The sequence below is a fragment of the Thalassophryne amazonica genome, chromosome 18 (genome assembly GCF_902500255.1).
Source record: "Thalassophryne amazonica chromosome 18, fThaAma1.1, whole genome shotgun sequence".
Classification (NCBI taxonomy): domain Eukaryota; kingdom Metazoa; phylum Chordata; class Actinopteri; order Batrachoidiformes; family Batrachoididae; genus Thalassophryne; species Thalassophryne amazonica.
Window position 1 is genome coordinate 22,617,049 of NC_047120.1, and position 20,838 is coordinate 22,637,886.

At 42.3% G+C, this 20,838-nt stretch overlaps 1 protein-coding gene across 1 annotated transcript in view; it reads left to right on the plus strand.

The window, feature by feature from the left end:
* The first annotated feature begins 280 nt into the window (after nucleotides 1-280).
* Nucleotides 281-20,838, plus strand: part of LOC117530656 (vinculin) — an 83,326-nt gene continuing 62,768 nt past the window's right edge. The window contains exon 1 of the mRNA XM_034193534.1: nucleotides 281-598. Within this exon, the coding sequence (XP_034049425.1) occupies nucleotides 431-598 (168 nt within the window). The 5' untranslated portion in view covers nucleotides 281-430. The remainder of the gene's footprint in view (nucleotides 599-20,838) is intronic.

Below are 20,838 nucleotides of genomic sequence, written 5' to 3' on the forward strand. Positions count from 1 at the left end.
CGTCCCAAACGTCGGAATCTGCTCCTCTCGACAGGAGACACATAATTCCCTTTTTAGGACATGGGAATCTATTACGTAATTTCGGGAGACCTCTCTTGTCTCGCGCAAACTCGACTAGCCTGGGTGGAAGGAATGAGCGACACTCCCAACGACCAATCAGACGCCTGGGAAGGTTACCTCCTCGGCCGCTGATTGGACGGAGGTAAGCTGCGTTCACTGACGTCTCGCTTACTCTGGTTGAGGGAGTTTTTTTTTTTTTTTTTTCCCCTCTCCACGGAGGTAGTTGTAGTCTTCTTCCTGCCGGAGGTGAAACCGTCCTACGGAGAAAGTATCGGCGTTGTTCGTAGCGGGGCTTTAGGAGAGAAGTGAACGAAAGTAGGAGTTTAGCAGTTTTTGTGTGTGTGTGCGTGCTGGACAGAAGTCTGTCACCATGCCGGTTTTTCACACCAAAACGATAGAAAGTATCCTGGAGCCGGTGGCTCAGCAGATATCCCATCTGGTGATCATGCACGAGGAAGGTGAAGTGGACGGGAAAGCTATTCCGGATTTGTCGGCGCCGGTGGCCGCCGTGCAGGCGGCGGTCAGCAACCTCGTCCGTGTGAGTCACTTTCTTTATGTTTAAGTTTGAGTGTTTCGACCTGTCGCACTTTGGTGTTAAATCGCGTGGACAGCAGCCAGTGTCTGCAGCGTGTGTTTTTCCTCCACGTTTTTGAAGTTTGACTTGGGACAAAAGTCAGTTGACGCCCTTTTTCCCTTTGAAAATCTGCCTCCCGTTGTGTTCTGCTGCTATGGTGGAAGCAGGTAATGTTTGAATCGGGCCTGGACTCCGTGAAGTTGGAATGAAATAATACACCCGTCTTTGATTTATTTTTCATCATATCGTCTGACTGACAATATTTACCACCTTTGTGTTGGATCACTTTCACACAGAAATGCAGATTTTGGCGGAGGATCTGTGTCTAACGTCTTCCTTGTGAATTCAGGTGTTCCTCAGGGATATGTTCTAGCTCTTACTATGTTTAATGTTTGCGTCGTCTGGGTGTCTTTGGGGTTGTGGAGTCCAGCAACTTGAAGTGGATGAAGACTATAGGCAGGTTTCCATGACATTCCAAGTTAATTTGAAGTAGTGTTATAAATGGACTGCATTTATATAGCGCTTTTACATCCGCATCAGACACTCAAAGCACTTTACACATCAGTGTCTCACAATCACCCCAATGTGAGGCTGCTGCCATGCAAGGTGCCCACTACACACCGGGAGCAAGGACCTTGCCCAAGGGCCCTTAGTAATTTTCCAGTCAGGCTGGGATTTGAACCGAGGATCCTCTGGTCTCAAGTCCAACGCTTAACCACTAGACAAGACCACCTTTGAAAATACTTTTGTAACCTGTGCCTCTTTGTTCTGAGGGGTAAAACTGGTTCAACCCAGTTCGACATGCACATTCAAACAAATAACAGAAAAAGTATATCAAACTAAAAATACTCTCTCTCTCCAAAAAATTAGCGCTTTAAAATGGTGAAATACACGCAACTATAAAAGAACAAAATAAATCTGATTTATTGTGTATGTTTTACCTACATATAAATGGGGCCATTGTTGAATCAGTGGCTGAAGTTTCATCTCTTGAAGACCACATGGCACACCCACCCTAAGTACGTGTACAGAGCGCATTTCCAAAATGCTACAAAGCAACCACCAAAAAATTGATAAAAGTGCATAATTTACTCATATTTGGAGTCAGTCTACTCCATTTACCCCCAATTTGTAATTATCAGTTCCCATTTTGTATTTTAGTATAGCTGGGACTGAGTTTACCCTTTCTGTGTGTGGACCAAAATCAGGTTTAATGTGAACAAATTCTGATCTTACCTCTTAATGATATTGTTTCCCTGGACTCCTTCAGTAAGACTTTTTATGGACAGGGTTTAAATCAAACAGATGAACAGGTGAGTTAGTTTTCTCCATAAATTGAAACCAGCTGTCAGTCCTTCTGCACACAGAAAGAATAAACTTGGTATAGAACAAACTTCCTGTTTTTCCGTGTATGGCCAGATGGTGAATATACAAATCTGGTACGGGGGTAATCCCAGTATTTGACACCGTTATTTGTGGACAAAAGAAGAGAGACTGAGAGCTTGTTAAACATTATAAGAGATGTTAGTATGGTAACACTGGAATAAAGAAATGACAAAATTGATATATACACTCACTGGCCACTTTATTAGGTACACCTTACTAGTATGGGGTTGGACCCCCTTTTGACTTCTGAACTGCCTTAATTCTTCATGGCATAGATTCAACAAGGTGTTAGAAACAGTCCTCAGAGATGATGGTCCACATTGACATAATAGCATCACACACAGTCACCCATTCAACCAGTCAGCCCATTCTACTCTGACCTCTTACATCAACAAGGCATTTTCACTGGATATCTTTTCTTTTTTGGACCATTCTCTGTAAACCCTAGAGGTGGTTGTGCATGAATGTCCCATTAAATCAGCAGTTTTTGAAATGCTCAGACCAGGCCGTCTGACACCAATAACCATGCCACATTAAAAGTCACTTAAATCCCCCTTCTTCCCCATTCTGATGCTCTTTGAAATTCAGTAAGGCTTCTTTACCATGTCTAGATGCCTAAATGCACTGAGGTGCTACCATGTGATTGGCTGATTAGCTATTTGGGTTAACAAGCAGTTGGGCACTGCAGTCTCATTTGAGGGTGGGCGCTAAAGGGGTAAAATATGATGCATATAACGTAATTTCTTTACTTCTGGGGGAAAAAACACAGCATTTTCAATGGGTTTTTGGGCCATTGGGCCATACGTGCAAACAAAGTGAAAATGCAAAGAAAAAGTGACAATGCGGTGGGAAAGTGGGCATGTGTTGCAGTTTATTTATGACCTGGAGGACACACGTGTCGAGGTGGTTTTGCAGGCGTGAGAACGTAGCTACTCTGGTTAGCTACCAACACAACGTCTCCCACTCGCTTTGTCTTCCCTTTTCCACTGGGAACCGAAAAAAAAAAACACTTTTCGAGACTGCTTCAGTGATTGCAGCTGAAAACGAAACGGTGCACCATTTTGTCCAGTGAAGTTAAGCTGTGGTTATATTACACAACGGGAGCACAGGCCCCCATAAGTGGTCAAATACCGCGATGTCACGCAGGGTTCAAACAAGACTGCGGTGCCCTATAGAATTGGTGCACCTCATAAATTACTATTTGAACTGCAGTTGTTGCAAAAGCTTAGCTAGAATGACAGGTTTTGTGACAGGACAAAACCAATAGTCACATTCCATCACTCAATAGAAACAGTTATGTCACTGTTGTTTATTGTTGACCTTCTGAAAACGCTGCTTAACGTTTGAGCAAATCTGTAATGAAAACCTATCTTATAATCATATCTGTTCCTGGACTATTGATGTGGGAGACTTTCCTGTCTCAGCAATGACTTTGAGAGCAAGGGATTCCTGGAAGAGCTCTTGGGGCAATGAGGACCCTGGACTGAAGTGTTTGGTGATGTTTATGCTCTTGCAAAGAGGTGACCTCTTTGCAAGAGCATAAGCCAGCTCTTTGCAAGAGCACCCCTATGCTCAGCAGCAGGTCACCCCCTTGAGTCTGGTCTGCTTGAGGTTTCTTCCTCAAATCATTGGAGGGAGTTTTTCTTTACCACTGTGGTCTGTGTGCTTGCTCTAGGGATTAGTAAGGTTAGACCTTACTTGTGTGAAGCTTCTTGAGGCAGCTTTGTTATGATTTGGTGCTATATAAATTAAATAAATTTGAAATTGAATTGAAAGTGTATAAAAAGCAAAAAAAAAAACAAACAAACTGGACGCTACACCATCGTCTCCCGCAGACAGACGGATGCCAGGAGGAATGCTCTTGCGGGAGAACAAACATCCAAATCTTTCTGGTCTTGGTGCATCCTGTTTTACTGCATGGTTGTAACATCTGGGCACTAATCTTGACCTAAAGGGCCCACTGGATGTCTTTGGTACTCTGCTTCTTTCAGTAGAGGACCTAGCTTAGGCATGTTTGCACATCATTTAGGAGAGGATCTGTTCCTGGACTATACATGTGGGAGACTTTCCTGTCTCAGCAATGACTTTGAGAGCAAGGGATTCCTGGAAGAGCTCTTGGGGCAGTGAGGACCCTGGACTGATGTGTTTGGTTCTAGATGAAAATCACCCCAATGAACAACTTGGCATATGTGCCAAAATCTCTATCTGGGACAAAGAGCCCAAAAATGACCACGCCCTTTTTTCACTGCGAGTGTTACTTCAAATACAACTGTATATTCTAAACTGCAGCAGCTGTAGATTTTCGAAGGTATTCAAAATGTTCAGAATGACCAATGCATGTTTGGGACGGTCACAGAAAAGTGTAAAATTTGTATTTTGATATTGTAAGAGAAAATGGCTAAAATAAGTGGGTCGACTTATTACCGTACATCAAAAGAAAATGAATGTTTGCCATATATAATGAAATTTTATTTTCAGTCATAGTGTTATCAATGGAATATTGCTTTAAAGTGAAAAATACATAACAAAACTTGTTTCTTTAGCAGACAGCAGTATCTATAGATCTTAAATGTTTTAAAGTGTTTTAATGCTGTCTGACCCATCCCACAAACACCATCATAAAGTTTTGCGGATGACACCAATGTGATTGGGCTCATTTCGGGGGGGATGACACTGACAACAGAGACAAGGTCAATCGACTGACAGCGTGGTGTTCAGCTAACAACCTGCCGCTGAACACCACAAAAACAAAAGAAATAATCCTGGACTTCAGGAAGAACAGGGCTGACCCAACCCCGCTCTACATCCAAGGGGACTGTGTGGAAAGGGTCAGCTCCATCAGGTTCCTGGGAGTGCAGCTCTCTGACGGCCTCCCCTGGACTGCCAGCACCACAGTGGTGGTGAAGAAAGCCCAGCAGCGACTCCACTTCCTGAGGGTGCTCAGGAGAAAAAATCTGGAGGAGAAGCTGCTGGTGTTGTTCTACAGAGCCACCATCGAGAGCATCCTGACGTACTGCATCACAGTGTGGTACGGGGGGTGCTCAGCAGCAGACAGGAGAGCGCTGCAGAGGGTGATCAAAACGGCCCAGGGGATCACTGGTTGCTCTCTGCCCAGCCTGGAAGACATTGCCAGGTCTCGCTACCTCAGCAGAGCTGCCAGCATCAGGAAAGACACATCCCACCCCAGCAACCACCTGTTTGACCTACTGCCCTCCGGCCGATGTTATAGGTCAATCAAAACTAGGACAAACAGACTCAGGGACAGCTTTCTCCCGAGAGCGATCACTGCACTGAACAATAACAAATCACTCTTATCCGCACCTTTCAAGTTTCTTGTGCAATATCTGTAAACCATGTGCAATTTTCCCGTGCAATATGATTCCACAGTTGTATATAATTCTCGTTTTACATTTTACTTGGTCCACATTTTATTATTTTATTTTACCTTATGTTTATATTACGTAGTTGTACATATACTCTGAATAATTTACCGCTAAATTTCACTATCTTTTATATGGGCTAAAAATTACTCGATCCACAGAAAGCACCTTTTTGGAGTTGCACTCAAATCTTGTTGTAATGCAAATTACAATGACAATAAAGGCGATTCTGATTCTAAAGATTATCAGGGAAATTTCCAAACAGCCAGTAATACAATTTATAACACCACATTACTATTTCTTTTTCAAACACGTAAACACAGCAAAATCCGGATCGTTTGACCTAATGTTTTCTTGCAGTTTTTCTCTTAAAATATCAAAATTAGAAATTTTACACTCTTCTGTGACCCTTCTAAACATGTTCTGGTCATTTTGAACATATTGAATACCTTCGAAAATTTGTAGCTGCTGCAGTTTAGAAAATACAGCTGTATTTGAAGTAACACTTGCGATGGAAAAGGGTGTGGTCATTTTTGGGCTGTTTGTCCTGGATGGAGATTTTGGCACATATCCCAAGTTGTTCACTGGGGTCATATTAGTCTAGAACAGTTGAGTTATCCTCTCCTAAATGATGTGCATACATGTCTCAGCCAGGTCTTAAACTATTTGTGGAAGCCTTGGGTACTCTTGGATTTACTGTCATTTAAGGATGCTCAGATGAGGCATGCTACTTTCATTATGACAGCTACAAAATTTTGGTTATTTAACATATTTCTGTGGGCATGATCTAGCATGCTGTTGCCTCAGTGTTTGGGACACCAGCAACTTGAAACGGCCAAGGGGATGGACATATATCAACAGGCGGCAGCTGTAACAGACTGGTTAGTTGTTTGTCTGTGGCACCAGGGTATCTTCTCAGACCAAAGTATCTACATAATACCAATATTATTAGTTATACAGCTTCTTGGTGGAGTGGCACAGAGAAACTTTTTCTTCAATAGCTAGCATAAATTTTCAGCCGCAGTTTGATGGTACATAGGAGAGTTGAGCCTAGGTTTGGTCTGTTTTCTTGTATAAAAATCCTTCTCCATTTCACTTAGGACTAAGTCATATGGCAAAAAAATCTTGCAGTTATTATTTATTTATTTTGTTCATATTGTGCAGCCATTCTATGCTACTAATAGATCTCAGGAATTAAGACAAGTAAGTCCTGATTAATACTTTGCTGGGAGCCCACGGCAGAACTTCAAGAGGTGTACACTGTTGCTCTGTGTATACCTTATGAAATGACAAAGAATGGGGGGCAGAACACCCCAAAGGGCCCTGCCTTTCCCCAGCATTAAGGCCTTGTTCACATTACCACTCCAAATGTGATTTTAGCACATCCAGCTCATATCTAGCTTGTTGTTGTGTTTTTTGGCGGGGGGTGGGGGCATTCTGGACAACCACATGAGGTCCGATTTTATTTATGTATTTCCCAAAGCGGATTCACACCAGATACAGACGTTCAATCGGAATGTCTCGACTGCTCAAATAGGATTTCAAAGTTTTCCTGTGCATCACTCGCAGCGCACCGTGAACAACAATGACATAGTTCTCGAGAGACAGACGTTGATTCGGTGCATCTTAGTTGTGGAGTTGGAATAAGTTGTAACAAAAAAAAGTGAAAGAAAACGGTCAAAAACTATGGCGCGTGGAGGAGAATAATAAACGGTGGACGGATGAATAAATAAAGTGCCTGTTGGCTATCTGGGCCCCACATAACCATTTCAGACAGAAACGGGCACAGTTCGGTGTCATCCATGTTTTTACTGGGTGTAGCCTGTAGCCACAGAAATCAATAGCGATAAGGCTATCAGTGTGGACACACAGATCGGATCTGGATGCTTGCTATATATAATGTTGACAGTCAGTCAGTGAGATCTAATTTGAATCAGATTAGCAATAAATCTGATTTGAACTGGCAGTGTAAACAAGGTCTAATTATCCCTAAAATGAGCTTGTGTGGGACTGTGGCCTGTATAGAAGTGACTTCTGTGTAGAGCTGCAACTGTTAGTCAGTGAATAAATCAATTACTATATTAAACACCAACTACTTTCCTAATTGAGGAATCATTTTGTGTCTTTTTTTTATTAAATAAAATGTCAATATTCTTTGATTTTGGCTTCTTGCATGCAGATATTTTTGTAGTTTCATTTCAGTTGTATTTCCTCCTTTGACAATAACCTGAATATCTTCAGATTGTGGAGAAAACAAGACATTTGAGAAGGTTTTCTTGGGTTTTGGGAACTACTGGTGATTATCGCTCACCGTTTTCTGACATTTTATGGACTGAACAACTAATCGATAAATCATAACAATAAACGACAAATTATTTTGTTGTCAAAGCTAGTTATGGAAATGTTCTGTTCTGTTAATCATAGTCTAGCCTTCTACCAAACAGTACAAGCTGTAATTAAAAAACAAAACAAAAAACAGATCTTTATGGTGATTGGTGACTTGAATTCGTCAACAAATGGGAGTAAAAACAAAAAAATCTTTTATCGGTGCAATAGCTGTAATATTTAATGCCTCAGATAGGTCGGTGCTCATAACTAACCTGATAATTGAGACCTATCCCCCCCACACACACACACTGTAGGATAACTTTTCTAATAGCCGCATTCTCCTGTTGCAGCGAGTGCTGCAGGCATGTGTTTTGTAGGGGGATCGGGACCGTTATCCCCCAGACAATTTTTAAATTCATAACTCTCTGAAACACTATTGCCTGCATTTTGATGGACATATTTTGTGAAGTAGTGTTAATATGTTGCATAATTAGACAATCATGTAACAGCTCAAAAATGGTTTTAATAATACTAACCCAAATCAATATCAGATCTTATCGATTCTGAATATTAAGAATCTGAATTGAATCGATTCTTGAAATTTGAATCAATACGCAGCTCTCGCTGCATTTGCACCGACAAGATGGCTGGGAGTCCAGGAGGAAAGTGAGAGAGAGGAAACAAAACAGTGGCCATCTGTCTTTGCCGCAGATGTCAGACTTTTAGGAGCACCGGTGTCGAAACTGGTGCAAAGGCAACGGCTGGGTTTTCGGTTTATTTCCGTCTTTTTTTCGAATAAACGTGTGAGGATAAATGAGTGCCAAACTCTTTACTCAACTTGCCAGCGAGCAATGCTCACACGTTTATTCTGCAAGAGACAAATGTGAGTGTTACAACACAGAATGACATGTAATTATGTACAATAGCTATACAGTGACCCATTAACATATATTTATCAGTAACATGTACTACAACTATAATCCTATAGTAACGATGACAAGTCACGAATGCCACGAAGTATACATTCTTGGCCGCTGATCATGAATGTGATGATTCGGGGCAGAGGTGTCGGGAGTCCGGAGGAACTGTTGCAGTCTGTTACCACACATTACGATTAATGGCACATATCGCGAATTATCAGGAGCCATTACACATGGTCAGTAATAATGTTCCACTATTGCACATCACTGCGCATGATTACGTTCTGTCATGTTGTGAATCAGGTGGATTGTCTCCACCCCCCGCCTCCCAATATTCATGCTACCGTCAGCTGCTGAGTTGCGCAGAAAGGAGGCAGAGGAGACAGAGAGAGCCAGATGTCTGGCTGCACGCGGCTCTCCTCTGGCTCAGACTAGTTCTCCCGAACATCAGGCACAACAGCAGGTGAAACACCTGCAGGAGCGCACTGAGGAGCATTGGAATGAGACTTAGCCGGCTTGGCGTCACTGTCCTTCTTCGGTATACGGCAGCAATGAAGCTGAATGTGGTGCCGTGGGATTTAATTGTGCACATGTGAGAGAAGTGATTCGTAGTGACGTGCAGTGAAATGTGACACTGCGTTACAATTCGTGTCAAAACTTGACAGTTTCTGTGACATTTCTTAATGACGCATGACAGTATGGGCGCCAAGAACCATCACAGGAACCAGTATGAAATCTGTCACACTTTATTAAGGATCACCAGTAATCAAGACGGATCAACACGCTCAGTTGCGAGCTCCACGACATGAGGCAAAATGAGGGTGGTGCGTGACATTCGTGGAAGATTTTTTTGACAGCCAAAAACACGCTCCACGAATATCACGCACCAACATGCACTGTTAAGAAACTTATTCAGATGTGTTAAGTCATGCTGAGAATGTCAGGAATGTACCACAAATGACAGAAAAATGACATTTGTAACACACTGTGCCTGTGTGTAAATGCAGCATAGAAGAAATGTTATTAGCTCGTCGTGTCATAGTGTATAAAGGATGAAAGAGAAACTGATGTATGGCAGGCAGTGTTTAGGTTGTGTTTTGTGTTAGTAGAAAAATTGTTTCCTGCTTTCTGTATTTATACACTTTGTGTTTTTCTTCAGTACTCTTACACCATCTTGTTTATAGCATCTACACTCAGACTTCCTTCCTCTGCTGTCAGTTTTGGAGAAGCTCTCAGAAAATTGTCTTTATCACACTTACCCAGAATTACACGTCAAACAAACATAGTACTCTATCGTCACAGACATAGACTATAAACATATTCACACAGAACCTTAGGGAACAATATTTATCATTTTTATCATTTATTTATTTGTTCATACTCATGCCATTTCATTCGTTTCTCATCCACATAAACACACATCATGAACAAAAAGGAACAGAAGGAAGATAAATCTTGTATTTTCTGTTCCTTGTAACAAAAATAAAAAACAAAATAAATAAAAATAGACAGAAATCCACTTGTCACTTCAATTTCATCCCCAACACAGCTCCCTCGTAAAGCCACCAAACATCAAACAAACATCATCAACATGATTATCCTACATTTCAACATTCACACTTCAGCAGCTGTATTCATTTTTCTTCTAGTTTACTGTATTCTCTCATAATTTTATCTTTATACATCATTTTGAACTTGTGAACAGTTGTACATTTAATTTCTTGAGTCAGTGCATTCCAAAGCTTAACTCCATACACAGAGGGACATTTTGGTTTTGTAGTAGTTCGTGAGTACATAACCCGAAAGTTATATTTTCTTCTACAGCAAATCGCCTGTGTAACAAAACTGAATAAATTTTGGACTTCCTCTGGTAAAATACCATGCTTTGCTTTCCACATAATAAGTGCAATTTTTGAATCAACAATATCTTTAAATTTTAACTAATTGGCTGCAATAAACAGGTTGTTAGTATGCTCTCTGTAACCTTTTTTGTTGACTATTCTAATGGCTCTCTTTTGTAGCAAAACAATGGTTTAGTGGTATTGTTATATGTATTTCCCCAGACTTCAGCACAATAACTGAGGTATGGGAGAAGCACTGAGCAATACAACATACACAAGAAATTACATTCAAGCAAATCTTTTACTTTAAGATACAAATGCTTTTAACTTTCATTGTTATATAATCTGTGGGCTTTCCAATTTAATTTCTCATCCAACACAACACCAAGAAACTTAACTTCATTAACTCTTTCAATATTATGTCCATCAATGTTAATTTTCACATCATCATTCTTCCTTCAATTGGCAAAAATCATATAGTTTGTTTTATCCCAGTTTAAAGCCAACTTATTTTCATTAAGCCATTTTATCATTTTTATCATTTCTTCCCCTATTACGTCTGTTATTTCCAACAGATTACTTCCTGAATAATATATACTGGTATCATTGGCAAACAACAAAAAGCTCAGCATTTTAGAAGATTGACATAGGTCATTAATAAATAAGAGAAAAAACAAAGGTCCCAAAACTGATCCTTGCGGAACTCCACATTTAACCTCTCTACAATCAGAATTTAGTCCGTTTATATGTACATACTGCTGATGATTTGTGATATAACTTTGAAGCCACTGGTGTGCTGTGACCTTAATCCCATATTTATATAATTTTAGTAATAACTTTAATTTACTTGGGTTACAGCTTTTTGCTTAAACACTGATTATGTTTACATAGACTGCAGTTATCCCAGTAGTGTATGTTGTGCATGTTTGCATGTTACAGAGCATGCTCCTGTTAATACTTATATGTATGTATCATCAAGCATTTGGCAAGTGGTGCATGTGTTGCAAAATCCTGCACCAACCTCAACAGGATGTTGTAGTGTGAGTTCAACAATACACTTGAATCACCTGATCAAGATCGGAGTGCAGTCTTAATTAGATTATTGCTTGCTCCAAGTATGAGTTTATTTTGGTGAAGGTAATCCCGAAATGCTGTTTTCATGACAGTGTCTTAATCGGGTTCATAAATGCATCTATTGACATGGGACACATTCCCGAAACAGACAAAATATGGGTGTTCCACAAATTAAGTGACAGGTAAAAAAGAGGATGTGGTGGCAGGTTTGCCAATGCCACGGCAATTTTAGGTGGTCCGGGAGCGCAGTCCCTTGGACAATTTAGAAAAAAAGGGTGCTGTTTTGTGGCTTCTGGTGCATTTTGATTGTCATTTTTGTTGTCTTTATGCACACATAATTTTAGTAGTGGGGGTGGGAATCTTTAGGTATCTCATGATTCGCTTTGATTACAACTCGTAGGCCTCTGATTCGATTGTAAAACCAACTGCCAGCATTGGTTTTGACTAACATTGCTTTTGGTTGTCATTGTGCGAAGTGATAAAGACCTCAGTAGTCACTGTGTTTGCTGCTACTTCTGCATCCATGTAACGTGCACCAGGAAGTACACACACTTTGCAAACAGAAACAGATTCTGAATTCACAGGATCTCTGTGGCCTGACACCAAAGTTGAGCTTTTTGATCATGTCGCTAAATACCACATTTTGTGAAGCATAGAAGCAACAGTTGTTGAAAGCAGGATCTCTTCATTTTCAGATTGTTACTCATTCGGAGTCATCATTGATTCATTTGTGGCTTTAGGGGGCGGGCACTAAAATGAGGATATATATATATATATATAGATATATATATAGATATATATATAGATATATAGATATATATATAGAGAGAGAGATATAGTGGGTAAAATAAGTATTGAACACGTCACCATTTTTCTCAGTAAATATATTTCTACTCACATGAACTTTTCACCAGATGTCAGTAGCAACCCAGGTAGTCCACACATAAAAAGAAATCAAGCCATAAGTGTCTATAAATTATGATAATGTGAAATGGCACAGGGAAAAAGTATTAAACAGTCGTCATTTTTATCTCCAGCCATTAAATACTGGCTCGGGTCCAATTTAAAAAATAAAAAAATGGTTGTGGCAGTAATTGAGTCATACTCTGGTATTAATAGTGCTAACAAGATTAGCAAAAGTTCCCAGAGATGTCAAACGTGTGGGATTACACCAGAAGTCACACCAGAAGAGGATACTACAGGCACAATTCTGGATGAGGGACTGCTTGAAAATTCAAACCCCCCTAATTACTGATGCATGTTGAATATTCTGTGTTTTTACTACAGAATTATAGACCTGGGTGTCTGCCAGGCTAATGAGAACCTCCAACAGGCCAGAAATATCTTTTAATAATGCCAATGGAAAAATAACTAAATAAAACACTTCTTGACCTCATTTTAAAGCTAGAACCCCAAACAGACTCAGTTATACCCTAGCTTACAGATTGCTTGAAACAAGCAACAACAAAAATAGATATTGCTTCACATCCCACTTCAGCTATGCAGAAAAGTTAGAAGCAGAAAAGTGTGCTGCTGCTGCTGCTTTTAGGAAGAAGGGCCTTTATTGTCTGTACATGCAATGAAATGTGTCCTCTGCATTTAACCCATCCTAATTACCGTTAGACACAGTCCAACCACTAGGAGCAGTGGGCAGCCAGAGTCCGGCGCCTGGGGTTGAGACGCTGCCTTGGGCAGAGGCAGAGAAAGGAGTAGACACTAAATAAGCATGTTTTGATTGAGAGAGGAAACCCACACAGACGCAGGGAGAACATGCAAACTCCACACAGAAAGGGCAGGAAGAGATCCCACGACCGTGTACTGTGAGGCATCAGTGCTAACCACTAATCCACCGTGCCAATGATGGTTAGCTGAGGTCGGCTTCATGCTAATACAGCCAGAGGACGCATACAGAGTTTGAAGAAAAGCAACATGTAAATATGTTTTTAAAACTCGTCGTGGCTGAGCTGTTCATTGGTTGCGTCACCACTGTGCTGTGAGATGCAGCGAGGTGACGCAAAATGTTTGAAAGCATTCGGGGCTGCTACACAAAAGCAGACTTAACAGCTCGCTACGTCCCGCGCTGATGTATCGAAAATATGAGGATGGGAATACTAGTACATGTACCAGTATTACTTCAGTAATACTGTAAATGGGTATAGACCCCCAAGATGAAGTGGTTGTATGATTCTTGAAGGGCATATTGGATGAACAATGTTTTTAATCTGTCAGTAGTCATTCCTGTGAGCTGACTAACAGGCCTCCTTTTATTTCAGGCCTGTTGCACTTGATTATTTTTATAGCTCCTTTTTATAGGCATAGGATAAAGAAAAGAATGCCAGTGATGTAGGATCTTGGAGTGGATTCAGTCTTGTGTTTGTCTTCCTGTTTGCACAAATAACAAGGATTGCATGCCCTAGAGATGTTGTTGTGTGCCGATTTTGTTTTTTTTTTTCTTTTTCCTCGACAGTAAATTCCATTCTGGTGTCTTCTGTAATGTTGATGAGACAACAAAACCCCACTGTGCTTTGCGCAAAAGCCAAATGCAAATTGTGGAAGTTGGACTTGGTACGTGTGAATGTTGTGGCCCTTCTTTAAGTTCAGATAGCTTCCAGGAAATCTCTGCAGCACACTTGAAAATTTTCTGCAACTATTTTTTTCTTTCTTTAAACTTCATGCGAGGGTTGTGTGATGTCTACATAAACTGGCGTTAGGGTGGTCCTAATTTTGCAGAGTTTTAAAATTTAATACTCTGAACCCCCCCCCCCCCCCCCCCCGAATAGCTTCCAATTGATGAGAGAACATGCTGTGTAAAAAAAAAAAAAAAAAAAAAAAAAAAAAAAAATCAAACCTATGGTCATGAACTTTGGGTATTGACCGAAAGAACAAGGTCACAGATACATGCGGCAAAAATGAGATTTCTTTATTGGGTATCTGGTCTTAAACTCTGGGACAAATACGAGGGCTGTCAATAAAGTATAGGTCCTTTTTATTTTTTTCAAAAACTATATGGATTTCATTCATATGTTTTTACGGCAGACATGCTTGAACCCTCGTGCGCATGCGTGAGTTTTTCCACGCCTGTCAGTGACGTCATTTGCCTGTGAGCATTCCTTGTGGGAGGAGTCGTCCAGCCCCTCGTCGGAATTCCTTTGTCTGAGAAGTTGCTGAGAAACTGGCGCTTTGTTTGATCAAAATTTTTTCTAAACCTGTGAGACACATCGAAGTGGACACGGTTCGAAAAATTAAGCTGGTTTTCAGTGAAAATTTTAACGGCTGATGAGAGATTTTGAGGTGATACTGTCGCTTTAAGGACTTCCCACGGTGCGAGACGTCGCGCAGTGCTCTCAGGCGCCGTCGTCAGCCTGTTTCAAGCTGAAAACCTCCACATTTCAGGCTCTATTGATCCAGGACGTCGTGACAGAACAGAGAAGTTTCAGAAGAAGTCGGTTTCAGCATTTTATCCGGATATTCCACTGTAAAAGGAGATTTTTTTAATGAAAGACGTGCGGACGGGTCCGCGCGTTGGGACGCAGCCGACGCGGTGCGGCAGCACAGGAAAAACACCTCCGTGTTGATAACCATTTGTAAAATCCAGGCGGCTTTTGATGGCTTTCAGTGGAGTGAGTATATGAGAAATTGTTTAACAGCTGGACATGTTCCAACTTGTCCTTAAGGCTTCCAACGGAGGTGTTTTTCCTGTGGCGGAGCGTCGCGGCGGCTGCGAGCCGACGCTGCAATCCGTCCGCACGTCTTGCATTAAAAAAATCTCCTTTAACAGTGGAATATCCAGATAAAATGCTGAAACCGACTTCTTCTGAAACTTCTCTGTTCTCTCACGATGTCCTGGATCAATAGAGCCTGAAATGTGGAGGTTTTCAGCTTGAAACAGGCTGACAACGGCGCCTGAGAGCGCTGCGCGACGTCTCGCACCGTGGGAAGTCCTTAAAGCGACAGTATCACCTCAAAATCTGTCATCAGCCGTTAAAATTTTCACTGAAAACCAGCTTAATTTTTCGAACCGTGTCCACTTCGATGTGCCTCACAGGTTTAGAAAAAAATTTTGATCAAACAAAGCGCCAGTCTCTCAGCAACTTCTCAGACAAAGGAATTCCGACGAGGGGCTGGACGACTCCTCCCACAAGGAGTGCTCACAGGCAAATGACGTCACCGACAAGCGTGGAAAAACTCACGCATGTGCACGAGGGTTCAAGCATGTCTGACGTAAAAACATATGAATGAAATCCATATAGTTTTTGAAAAAAATTAAAAGGACCTATACTTTATTGACAGACCTCGCATGTTGGAGAGACTCTGAGTAGACCTGCTGCTTCTTTGCACCGAAAGGAGGCACCAGAGGTGGTTCAGGAATCTCAGGAATCTGGTGAAGATCCCTCATGGTTGTCTCCCCAGGGAGGTCCTCCAGGCACATCCATCTGAAAGGAGGCCGCAGGAAGGCCCAGGATACACTGGAGGGATGACATTTTCTAGATAGCTTGGAATCGCCTCAGGATCCGTCGGTACAGTTAGAGGACTTGGCCAAGGATAGGGACGTGTGGGATGACCTCCTTAGTCTACCGCCACCGACCGTGACCCGGATACCAGTCATGAACCGGATAAGTGGGAGAATGTGAATTAATGAACTTATAGTAATGTAGCTTTATTACTTCCGCCAAAGATGTAATTAAAATCATCGGCGTTTATTTATTTATTTGTCTGTCTGTGTGTTAACAAGAATACGTCAAAACTATAGCACAGATTTTGACAGAATTTCCACCACAGATAGGAAGACTCCATTAAATTTTGGAGGTGATCTGGATCCGGATTCTGGAGTTTCACATTATATAGTCTTTGAAGGATTACCTCAAAACTGCTTCACGGATTCTCACCAGATTTGCACCACAGATGCATGTTAGGCCATGGAAGACTCCATTAAATTTTGGAAGTGATCCAGATCCGGATCCAGATTCTGGATCAGTTTTTACTTCATATACTTCAAAACTATTTAACAAATTCTCACCAAATTTGCACCACAGATAGGTATTAGGGCATGGAACACTCCCCTGAATTTTGGAGGTGATCTGTATCCGGATTGGTGGATGTCACAAATCTCTGATTGCTCTTGTTGAAGGTGTGTGATCACAATAATTTAGGAAAAAATATATAAAATAAGTTTCTGTGTAAGATCCCGAATGAAAAATTATTATTGTTTCTGTTTGTCAGCCTTTGCTGCCAGTCCTAATTTTCTCAGTGTCTTACTCTTATTCTGATGGCCTACTTGTAGATTAAAAACATTAAATATGACAAACCTTTTAATTCTACGCCATTATATGGTTAAAGTTTAGACATTTTCTCATGAAAAATTAGGAAATGATTTCAATTTGGATGAGAGCTAAATTATTTGCTGGGGGCATACATCTGCTTTCTTGAATGTATCTAGTGCAGTGGCTGGAAATGTGTGCATTTGAGGTGCACTCAGCAGAACCACAGCACAGGGTAGCGTTTACTGGACATGGCTGAGGCCAGCAGCGACGGAGCCCGCCAGAATTGTCACCCGTAGATCTGTGGGGTTACCATGACGAATGCGGTGCTGTGTTCGAGCTGTCTGACATGTGAAAGGCAGGCTGTGTCTCTGCAGCCTTGAGGCTTTCAGAGCAGCCTTTCTTCTGGCTGGCTGAGTGATGGTTTGCTGTCAACAAAGCCGAGTCTGTTCTGAAAGCGCCGACACTTTATCAAGATGCTTCACAATGCAGTTTCCTCTCAGCCGCTTAAAGGGCTGTCAGTGTTTCCACTTCACACACCAATGCTAAATGAGCTCGCTAGCCAACAGCACGGTATGTGACAGCTTGGAGAAGACAGTGAAAGACTTTTTAAAAAAAGAAGTGATGACTGCTCCCGTGACCCAGTCCCGGATAAGCATTTCAAGATGAGTGAGAGAGTCATGACTGCTCTTCTTTCAAATGACCATATTCACACTTTAATTTGACCTGTGTTGCATGTTGTTCCTCTTTCCTCATGTTTCCTGTCAGTCACCATATAAAGAAAAATACAGATAATACTTTTTTTAAAAGATGGAATTCTTAGGCTGGAGTCCAGCCCTTCGCAACAAGAGCATCATGGAATCACTTCCCGCCTACTCATTTCTGTGTGGAGCTTGTATGTTCTCCTCATGTCTGGGTGGGTTTCCTCTATGCATGCCAGGTGTCTCCCATAACACTATGTAACACAATTTTTGTTCCTGGCTTCTGTTATATTTCAACTGCTTATGTCTAAAGTCTATGGAAAAATGACTACATTCAGCACAAACTTTGATTTTATTTTATTTTTTTTATGTTCTAGAAAGTTCTAAAACTTTCTTGAAATTTCTAGATAATTCTGGAAACTTCTAGAAAATTCTGGACAGTTCTAGCAGTTAAAGAATATTCTAGAAAACTAGTAGCGGTGAAGGCGAATCGAGAATATTCTTGAAAACAGACAAATTTCAAAATATCATTGTCCTGATCACAGAAGCAAAGTTTCTGTGAAATAACAGCTATTTTCTATTTATTTAAGGCATAACAGGTTAGGAAAACACACTGTGTACCATCCATTCATCCATTTTCTTCCGCTTTATCCAGAGTCGGGCCGCGGGGGCAGTAGCTCAAGCAAAGCTGCCCACACCTCCCCCAGCTCCTCTGGGGGAACCGCCGAGAGATGTAGTCCCTCCAGCGTGTCCTGGGTCTTCCCCGGGGCCTCCTCCCAATGGGACGTGCCCGGAACACCTCTCCAGCGAGGCGTCCAGGGTGCATCCGGAAAAGATGCCCGAGCCACCTCAACTGACCCCTTTCGACATGGAGGAGCAGTGGCTCGACTCCGAGCTCCTCCCAAGTGACTGAGCTCCTCATCCTATCTCTAAGGGAGCGCCCAGCCACCCTGCGGAGGAAACTCATCTCGGCCGCTTGTACTCGCGATCTCGTTCTTTCGGTCATGAGCCAAATCTCATGACCATAGGTGAGGATCGGAACGTAGATCGATTGGTAAATCGAGAGCTTTGCCCCCCTACTCAGCTCTGTCTTCACCATGACGGTCCGATACAGCGACTGCATCACTGCAGATGCTGCACCGATCTGTCTATCGATCTCACGCTCCATCCGTCCCTCACTCGTGAACAAGACCCCGAGACACTTAAACTCCTCCACTTGAGGCAAGGACACTCCACCGACCTGAAGAGGGCAAAGCACCTTTTTCCGGTCGAGAACCATGGCCTTGGATTTGGAGGTGCTGATTTTCATCCCGGACGCTTCACACTCTGCTGCAAATCGCCGCAGTGCACGCTGAAGATCCTGATTTGACGAAGCCAACAGAACCACATCATCCGCAAACAGCAGAGACGAGATTCTGTGGTTCCCAAACCAGACCCCCTCTACACCCTGGCTGCGCCTAGAAATTCTGTCCATAAAAATAATGAACAGAACCGGTGACAAAGGGCAGCCCTGGCGGAGGCCAACGTACACTGGAAACAGGTTTGACTTACTACCGTCAATGCGAACCAAGCTCCTGCTGCGGTCATACAGGGACCGGATAGCCCTTAGCAAAGGACCCCGGACCCCATACTCCCGGAGCACTCCCCACAGGGTGCCCCAAGGGACACGGTCGAACGCCTTCTCCAGATCCACAAAACACATGTGGACTGGTTGGGCCAACTCCCATGAACCCTCAAGCACCCGATGGGGCGTGTAGAGCTGGTCCAGTGTGCCACGGCCAGGACGAAAACCACACTGCTCCTCCTGAATCCGAGATTCGACCATCGGTCGAATTCTCCTCTTCAGTACTCTGGAATAGACCTTACCGGGGAGGCTGAGGAGTGTGATCCCCCTATAGTTGGAACACACCCTCCGGTCCCCCTTCTTAAACAGAGGGACCACCACCCCGGTCTGCCAATCCAGAGGCACTGTCCCCGATCGCCACGCGATGTTGCAGAGGCGTGTCAGCCAAGACAGTCCCACAACATCCAGAGACTTAAGGTACTCAGGACGGATTTCATCCACCCCAGGAGCCTTGCCACCGAGGAGCTTTCTAACCATCTCGGTGACTTTGGCCTGAGTAATGGATGAGTCTGCCTCGGAGTCCCCAGTCTCTGCTTCCTCTTCGGAAGACGTGACGATGGGATTGAGGAGATCCTCGAAGTACTCCTTCCACCGCCCGACAACATCCCCAGTCAGGGTCAACAGCTCCCCACCCGCACCGTAAACAGTGCTGGTGGAGAGCTGCTTTCGCCTCCTGAGGCGTCGGACAGTTTGCCAGAATCTCCTCGAGGCTGACCGATAGTCCTCCTCCATAGCCTCCCCAAACTCCTCCCAGACCCGAGTTTTTGCCTCTGCGACTGCATGGGCTGCAGCACGCTTAGCCTTGGTACCTGTCAGCTGCCTCTGGGGTCCCACCTACCAACAAAGATAAGTAGGACTCCTACTTATCTCCTTCTTCAGCACACTGTGTACCCAGGAACAAAACAAAAATAAAAATGTTACATAGTGTAATGAAAAACTTGCTTATTTAGGATCTTCTCCTTTATCTGCCTCCAACCAAGGCAGCGTCTCTACATCTGGACCCCAGGTGCCAGACTGTGGCTTCCCACTGCTCCTAGTGGTTGGATTCTGTCTAACTATAACTAGGATGGTTTAAATGCAGAGGACAAATTTTGTTGTATTCATTTCAGACACCACTCTTAAATTAGAGGTCCAATTTTTAAGACATTTTTTTTCATACTGCTGCGACTACGAATACTACTACTACCAGTAGCAATAATGATAATATTTTTAACAAGTAAAATGTATAATTAGTAGTATTCTGAGCAAGTGGGGGTGTGAAGCACTGTCTTTTTTTTTTTTTAAAGCACTGTCTATGGTTGGGCATAACTGGGTCTGTTTGGGGTTCCAGCTTTGAAATCAGGTCATTCAGGATGAGGGAAGCCATAAATATGGAAATGATTAAGACTCTTGAGGTTAGTAATCTTATCAAACAAACATGTAGGTTGTGATGTCAGTTTAGGATAGTGTCAAGGCAAAGAAAAGGTGAAAATGTGCAAAATAAATTTACTAATTAATACACATTAAGCAGCGTAACTGCAGTATTAAAAAGCTGGGTTACACATGAACACCACACACTATCTATTATGAATGCATTTAAATAAAATTGAAATAAGCAGTATTAAGCACATAAATGTATCTATTGTGATAAGCATAGAGAACATCATATTGAGTTTTGAGAAACAACAAAGCCCTATTTCAGAGTGATTCTTT